An 8,306-nucleotide genomic window follows, 5' to 3' on the forward strand; every position below is an offset into this window, starting at 1 on the left:
CTTGTCTCATTTTTTTGCTTCAAGTACCTGCTTAGCTAATTATTTAAGAAAAAAATGAAGTAGACAGGCCTTTGAACTGATCCACAACAGTTCAGTATGTCAGTGTGCATAATGAGCAACAACACAACTACAAAAATCTTTTTTCCCATCTACCTTTTTGTGTGTAGATAGGTTTCAGTCCTACAGCCTGCATCGTATTCTTTTTCATTCCAGTTTTGGTTCTGTTCCTGGTTTTGGTCTTGGCTTCTCAGATTTCTGCTTTCACTACTTTTTGGCCATTTCTTTAGATTTTTTCAGTCTACTTTCCCAACTTTTGTATGTATTTTACATCTGGATTCAAGCTATTACTTTAAAACAAGTACAGTGCACTATATCTATTTCTTAGTGGGAGAAATGAAGGTTGCAAGACAGCTACTGTCCATGTCACAGCAAAAAAGAAAGCTTCAAGAATCTGAAGCTAAAACACTGTCTTCAGCATCTACATGTGTGGCTATGCACAAACAGCATACAGCTAGAGGGCCTATCCCTAACTGAGAGAAACTGTGCAACTTGAGTCTCATGGAGTTATTTCAGGATTACCGCAGACTTGGATAAGTAATACTTCAAACTATGAACTTTTGCAAGTCTAACCATTGATTTAAAAAAAAACACCAAACTTGTTATTAAATGAAATCTGCAAAGAACAATTTGGTTTTAGCCAGGTAGAGGTTATTCTCTGTGCAAGGGTGTGGGTAATTAATAAAAACCATACTAGGAGCAACTTGGATTGACTTTAAACTTTGCTTTACAGGTATTATTCACAGTGATCTGAAACCAGCAAACTTTCTGATAGTTGATGGAATGTTAAAACTGATTGACTTTGGCATTGCAAACCAAATGCAGCCAGATGTGACAAGCATCGTTAAAGACTCTCAGGTGAAATACTTATGGAAAATTGATGTGCATCTCCCTGTAAAGTGCTGTAGTATTTGTTGATTATGTTAAAATAGCAACTTCAATTAATACTTCACTAACTTCAATGAATATATGAGGTTTTCAGTGTTTTAGCTGAACAGAGTAACAATGGCCTTCACAGACAAACTTTCAGGATGCTTTTCAGTACTTTAAGACCAAAATCTAACTTATCAAGTAAGAAAATTAAGTGCATGCTTCATTTAAAATAAGGAATACTTTTCCACTTTGACTAGGTTGGAACAATGAATTACATGCCACCTGAAGCAATACAAGATATGTCATCTTCCTATGGAGAAAATGGGAAATCTCAGTCTAAGGTAACATATGGTCTTTTTCCTCTTGCTATCCTTATGTTGAGAAGTAATTCAGGCATATGTCAAGACTTTTTTTCAAAATTTTCTGCTGAAACTAGAGCACAAAGAAACCCGTTTCATCAGCATGATGGTGGGCAGAGGTTGAAGGCTAGGTGTTTATTCTCAACTACCTAGAAGCATTTTACAGACAACGTTTAGAAAAGTGCTGAATTGAGTGAAATTGAAAATAGGACAGATAGAGACTACATAGATTCACAGAATATCCTGAATTGGAAGACACCCACAAAGACCATTGAGTCCAACTCCTGGCTCTGCATAGGACCACCCAGTCTTCCTATGTTATTGATGTGAATGCCATTCAGTGGTGATAATGGATCTGAATCAAACTTTGTGGAGCATGTTGCTCTGTGTTCTGAGGTTTGAGTTCAATTTATTGATGGCTTTGTTTTCTGACAGTTACTAAAGCCATTTACAGTGGAAAAGCTTTTTTAAAATGACTATTCTAATTTATTCTGTCAATACTTCATATTTTTGGCTGTGGATTTTTTTGCACCTATGTTTTCATATACTTTATCTTGGGCTTAGTGATGTGCTCAGTGCTTTTATTGATTCATTTTGGAATGATTCTTTGTACCTAACCTTGAAAGAACACCGATAAAAATGCCTGAGGCTTCTTTCCCTCTCCTGCTTTGCAGCCTAAAAAATCCTGTTAGAGAACCGCTTGTCTCTAACGCAGCTTCCTTTATTGCAATCTGCCTGTGGAGATGTCTCTACTTTTGCTCCTGCGTGTGCTAAATTAGAAACCTCAGCTATTCCATATCCTGCTGTGTCAGAAGGCTAATGTGAGCACTGGTGTTCCTGAAAGGACAAGCAGTGCAGTACGCAGTTAAAGATTTTAGCATTTTATCTGAATATTGATATTTAGCTGTCTTGATGCAGCAGGTGTTAGAAACGTGTTTGAAACATGTTTTATACCTCTGACAAATTCTTTCCACTGAAATAACTCCAGGCTAAAGCTTTTAGGGAGATGTTTCTGGCAGGGTGTCCCACAAGGTCAATTGAGACAATCATTCCTTAGTCACACTGCCTTTTGTGCTGCTCATAGCCTTCTGTTTTGGCTTTATTCTGAAAATAGCCAAAAATTGGTGGAGCTCAATATGCTATTGCTAGTTTCTCCACAGCTACATTTTAGCATTCTGCATAAATAATTCTTTGAAATCTCTTCATGAAAGCAAGGAAACTTTTGTGCTATAAAGCACCCTTAGTATGTTTGCTTAAACAAGAAGTTATGACAGTGATACAGGATTCAAGATGTGGTAATACCTGTGAGTGAGAGGCAGTTTTGCAGGAAATGAATGATACCTAATAAGGCATTTTAAAAGATGACAGTCTAGTATTTTGGGGGACCTATTGTTCAGTTCTGTATATCTGGTTGACTTGTCTGTACTAGAGTACTATATATTTTAGTATGTCATATTTAACTTCATGGCAATGGAATGTGAATGCTATAAATACTTGAGGAAAGCAATTCCACATTGACAGTCAAATTTCCATTAAAGAGTACATAAATTTTGTGGAAACAAAAAATAAACAAGAACAATCACGTACATGCATACATACAATCTCAGGTTGTGACTTTAACAGCTAGAGCAAGAGAGAAAATATTCTTATGTAGCGCAGTTGAATAGAAATATGTAGTGAAACACAATCTCATCTTTCTAAATCCAGAACAGAATCTTTTATAAATGGAAGTTCATAAAACAACTTGTTTTATTAAGGTTGATACTCTTTGCCTTTTAAAAGTTTTACCTGTAAATTTTTAGAAATCTGTACATGAAGTTCAGGGTTGTTCTGGAGCTCAGCTCGTTTAAGCAAAAATCTAACCTTTGTGCTGCTAAATCAGGCTATCTTCTTCCCCACATCCCTTCTCATCTACCTACCCCCCCCCCAACCTTATGTTCTTCTCTTAGGAGTGTTTCAGTTTTAGTAAGAGTAGTGTAAATCCTCCTGTAAAGAACAGCCCAGGTGTGGTGGTTGAAATATGGACTGAATCCCTTAAGCCTAGAAGAACAGGACATGCATACCTATGATGTCTTACTAGTTTGTGAATTGAATGAATTCAGTATACTTTGATTTTGGCTTTGTGGGTAAATCCAAATAGAATCCTGATAATCAGCTTATTAAGGGCTTTTGTTTTAAGTTGAAGTAAGTTGAAATATAGCTTTTTAAATTAATTGAATATAACTGAAAGAAGCCATGTTACAGCACAGTATTAGCGGTGTGCTGCTGGCAATTGTGTGGTAGTTGCTAAGATTTATTATTCAGTGTAAAAGAGCTATGCTGTTAAGTAAAATGACTAATTGCATGACGGACTGACTGTTCCGTAAGTGAGGAAGAAATTTTATTTTTTTGCTTTTTTATTAGATAAGTCCAAAAAGTGACGTGTGGTCATTGGGATGCATTTTGTATTGTATGACATATGGAAAGACTCCATTTCAACATATAACAAATACACGTAAAAAACTGTATGCTATTGTTGATCCTCATTATGAAATAGAATTCCCAGATATTGCTGAGAAAGATCTTCAAGATGTGCTAAAGGTAATTGTCCCTGAAAATTAATTTTGATTCATAAAATGGCAACTTTACTTAAAGCATATTTTCTTAAATTGAATAAATGAGTTGTACTTGAGGAACTTGTCTTGCAAATAAATGTTCACTGCTGATTGTAGTAACAGGCCTTGTTACAAAAGACTTACTAAAACTAGAGCTACCTCGTGGTTTCTGTAGTAAATGTCTAGTAAATGTCTATTTTCAGCTCAGTAGCAAATAAGTGAATGCTGAAAGCAGTCTGGCTTAACTCCTTTGGCTGAACCACCCCAAGTAATAAAGTAGTGTTTGTACTCTCAATCCCTTTCCCTCACCCTGCATGTTTACCTGCATTTGAAACTCGGCCTTTTCTCCCCCCTCTACTCAAGAGCCTTAATTGCGTTGCTCAGGAGGGAGCAAACTGAAATCCAGAAACATTCATCCTCTGACTTTTCAGAAGAAAAATATTGTAGGTTCTGATCTTTACCTCTTACAACATACATCATTGCTAAAGTAAAACAGGATGCTAAACTTTACTCTGTGAATATAATTGCTAATGAAGGCAATTGGGGTCACCTGTTACAGTACTTCGGGTTATTAGTCTTTCCAAATCAGTGGTTTGGTAGTAAGAAGTTCTGATATACATTCACTGTGTCTTTAATTATCCACAATTTTAATTCTTAGGAAAGCTGTTGGTAGACGAAACCAAGTTCTTCCTCTTCTTTCATTTGCAGTGCTGTTTAATAAGAAATCCTAAACAAAGAATATCAGTTTCAGAGTTGCTGATACATCCCTATGTCCAAATTCAAACCCACAGTCAAACAGGTATATCTTTAAATTATTTTTTGAAATAACATTCTGTTTAAGAAAATAACATTTTCTTATATATTTACCTTGTAATTGCTGGAATTGCAATATATTTTAGTACCCATGTATAATGTAGAAAAGACTTCGTTTAAATTACATTTAAATATTTTCATCTTTAAACTGTTAATTTCAAAACTGACCTGCATGCTTCTTAGAAATTTTGCTGGTAATTTTATGTAACTGTATACAACTTGTAACACATCTTCCAATTAACTGTAGGTGTTCCAAGTGCAAAAGGAACAGAAGAAGTAAAGCGTATCCTTGGTCAACTTGTTGGCTTAAATTCTCCAAACTCTATTTCCAGAGCTGCTAGGGTAAGTAAATTTGCTTTTCTATTTTGTACAGTTGTAATTGTTGATGCAGAAAAGTGAAATGCTTGGTAGTGACAGCAGAAGGGATAAATATGCTGGACCTTTAACCACTGCTGTAAAAACAGCAGAATAGTACTTTTGTTTGCAAGTGTGCAGGATTTCTCCTCTTCCTGAATAGGAGGGGTTGGTTGAAAAGGTGGTGGCAGTCTTGGCTGTCAACTCTCCTTCCCTTTATCTTCCAGTATATCTGTACATCTCCATTTCTAGCATCCACCACCCTGGCTCTCTCCAAAACGGTTCTTACTGTGCTGCTTTGCCTTTAGGCTGGCAAAGTCAGAAACTGCAGTAGTTCTATGAACTTGAGTCACATAGTGGAGAAGTGACTTAAATTGAGATCTGTCTGGTGTGCAAACTTTTGGACCCCAGTGTGATTGCTGGGAGTTGAACTGTTGGTACATCTGTATGCGTAAATTAGCCTCTCTGCTGAGGTATTATGATTCTAGCCTCTGGACTTGGGATCAGAAGAGGTGGTATTGGTCAAACTTATTCTAAGTTTGAGATAGAATGTAAAGCTGCTTTCATGGATAGGAAAGCAAGTTCAATATTCATAAAGAAAGTGCAGCATGTGTAAAGTGAATCTAAAGTGTAAATACTTATATTTAAGGAAAACTGTCTTAATTAGAAAAACTGAAGCAAGGATCCTTTTTCCTCTGGAAGATCACTTGGGTAATTCTAGGTGGTTTACATTTAATCTTCCTTTATGCAGGTAGTAGGGGTGTAGAATCTTTCACTTGTCCTACCTAAATTCCCTGTTCCTTTGTTAAAGATGTCCACAAACTTTTGATCTTTGAAAGACAAGCAAGAAGAAAGGACAGGAATGAGGAGTGTTATTTCAAGTCCTTGGGTATTTCTATTTCTAGCACCATGTGTTTTTTCGCTGACAACACTTCAGTCACTTACTATCAAACTTTTCTGCAGCAGCCATAACTGATCCTAAAAGAATTTCATATACAAAAATATCCCATGTGCCTTATAGAAGTTTGGTCTTCTGTAACTGTAGATAGTTCTTCCATTCAAGGATCTGATCACTGCTAGTCAGACCTGAGTTTTTCATGGGTGTAAACAGATTATCCTTCTAACACTATTGTGTTGTGGCTATGTTTGTGGCCACTAGTTTTCTTGATTTCCTGATATAAAACCTGCTTGCTCACACCGACTATGCAAATACCTCTTCTTCCATGCTGCTGTTTCTACATCGGAGACAGTTAATGGAGTAAACTTTATTTAAAATCTTGTTTATTTTCTATAGACTTCAGAAGCTCTGTACCTTTGCTTATGCTGCTAAGCCAGCATGCATTTTAGGCACTACGTTGCATTGCAACTGGTATGATGAAGCTATTTATCTTAAGTTATCTTTATCTTTATTGGCTGATTCCTAATAAGTTCTAGTACAGAGTTGATAATATTTCAAGTGTGGTAAGTTACTTCAAGTGGTAATATTTGTTAAAAAGATTTAGTTTGTCCATTTGTGAAATAGCTATGCTTACCTGAATACCTGTGTTTTCATTAACTTTCAGACTTTATATGAACAATGCAACAGTGGTAAAAGTCTTGATGTATCAGCGTTTGCAAAACCTGGGAGTCAAAAATCATGGACAACGAAGTGATGTACTAATGTTCAGGACACGACAGATATCTGGTCTGTTCAAAAGAATTTTTTGTGCTGCTAGCTTTTTTAAAAGGACACTCAGCATAAGTTCACATTTTAAAATGTAAATGTAAAAATGTATGTACAATAAATCTGTATGTCACTTGGATAGAACAATGAAAATTCCTAGTTGGTGATTATGGTCTTTGTTACTAACAACGCACTACAGCGTTTGGATAACAAACTTGTACAAGACTCTTCAAGCTTTTCATCCCCCTGAAAGTAAATTAAGAAAAAAACACTTCCTAAAACACCAGTTGGTGGACATGTAAAACCTGCAACTGCCTTAAAGTATCTCCTGTGATGTGAACGCAGGGTTTTGTGCTTTTCTATCTTTTGCCACTAAATAAATACCTCTTGTGTCCAGGTTTGACCATAACCTAAGGAAATAAGCACTGTTTATATGAACAATCAGTTACAATTCTGGTAGGTAAACGTCACCCAGTTTTTGAGCTGTTCCTCTGGTTGATAAATGGCATGGTGGAAGCATCAGTACTGTACTAAAGAATAATATGAATAAAATAGGTTTTGTTAAAAATATTACTGCGTTGCAAATTCAGTATGCTTTCAAATTTCAAAATCTTTGTCAGGATTCACAATGGTCAGAAATCACTTTGAATTTCAGAGGTATTAATACTAAGCACTGAAGTATACTGAATATAGCTGGACTGGTTTTTGCACATGGTTATTAGCGGCTTGATCAGACTACTGTCACTGTGAGTGACTGTCACTGCAACTGTGAGTTGCTTTTCTGGTGCAAGAGTGAATTTTAACTAATTGAAAGACAGTAAGATAACATTTAATAGTTTCAAATTGGGGTTATGGGCTTCATTTTCATGACAGCTACCATGATTTCCTTGGATGCCTTTAAAAGATGGAGTTTGTCAGGTTCTGTTCTTGATCAGGCACATCCAAGAGTAGTTCTTGCCTTTTCTTTTGTGAGTTCTGCATATGAAGGTCCTGGCTTTATTATTGGAGTGGTTCTGTGCTAACTTTTGTGAATCAAGAGTTATACCCTTTGAACAGTAATGTGAAAAGTGGAAGGTTGGTACTAGGGAAGCTTTCCTTGTTTTCTGCTTGTTAATTAGTGAATTCATGTTTACTTGACTTTATATGAGAATTGAAACATTTGAAAAAAATCTGTTAGCTTTTGTATTCAGTGTTTAACTTCGTGTAAGTCACGGGGGAAAAGATGTCATGATATAATGCTTTACAAAGGCCTAAGTTGAGGGGAGGGAGGGAGGTTGTCTCATAAGCATGCATTTAAATGCTTGCTCACACCCTTCAGAGTATTTTTCTCCAGATTGTCTGGACACATGGGACCTGATTTTCTTTTGGATTCTGGAACATTAGGTTGTACTGATACCTTACTAGCTGATTTACTAGCTGATTTCCACAGCTTTCACTTTTATGACTCAAGATTTAGAGGAACAAAAACTAAGTGGCAGCAAAATAATTCTGTAATTTAAAAATCCCCAATGAAGAATAGGGTTTCTGTAACTTTCAGGCCTCTGCTTAAAGTCCGTTTCAAAACCAAGCCCTCACCAGCTTCCTATGCCAGTT

At 36.2% G+C, this 8,306-nt stretch overlaps 1 protein-coding gene across 3 annotated transcripts in view; it reads left to right on the top strand.

Annotated features, from left to right (window-relative positions):
• Positions 1–7,283, top strand: part of TTK (TTK protein kinase) — a 32,435-nt gene extending 25,152 nt beyond the window's left edge. For all 3 annotated transcript variants that reach the window (XM_035559500.1, XM_050710039.1, XM_050710038.1), the window contains exons 18-23: positions 791–915; positions 1,188–1,271; positions 3,693–3,869; positions 4,592–4,682; positions 4,944–5,038; positions 6,613–7,283. In XM_035559500.1, the coding sequence (XP_035415393.1) occupies positions 791–915; positions 1,188–1,271; positions 3,693–3,869; positions 4,592–4,682; positions 4,944–5,038; positions 6,613–6,702 (662 nt within the window). In that variant the 3' untranslated portion in view covers positions 6,703–7,283. The remainder of the gene's footprint in view (positions 1–790; positions 916–1,187; positions 1,272–3,692; positions 3,870–4,591; positions 4,683–4,943; positions 5,039–6,612) is intronic.
• Positions 7,284–8,306: the final 1,023 nt, after the last annotated feature.

The sequence above is a fragment of the Cygnus atratus genome, chromosome 3 (genome assembly GCF_013377495.2).
Source record: "Cygnus atratus isolate AKBS03 ecotype Queensland, Australia chromosome 3, CAtr_DNAZoo_HiC_assembly, whole genome shotgun sequence".
Lineage (NCBI taxonomy): Eukaryota > Metazoa > Chordata > Aves > Anseriformes > Anatidae > Cygnus > Cygnus atratus.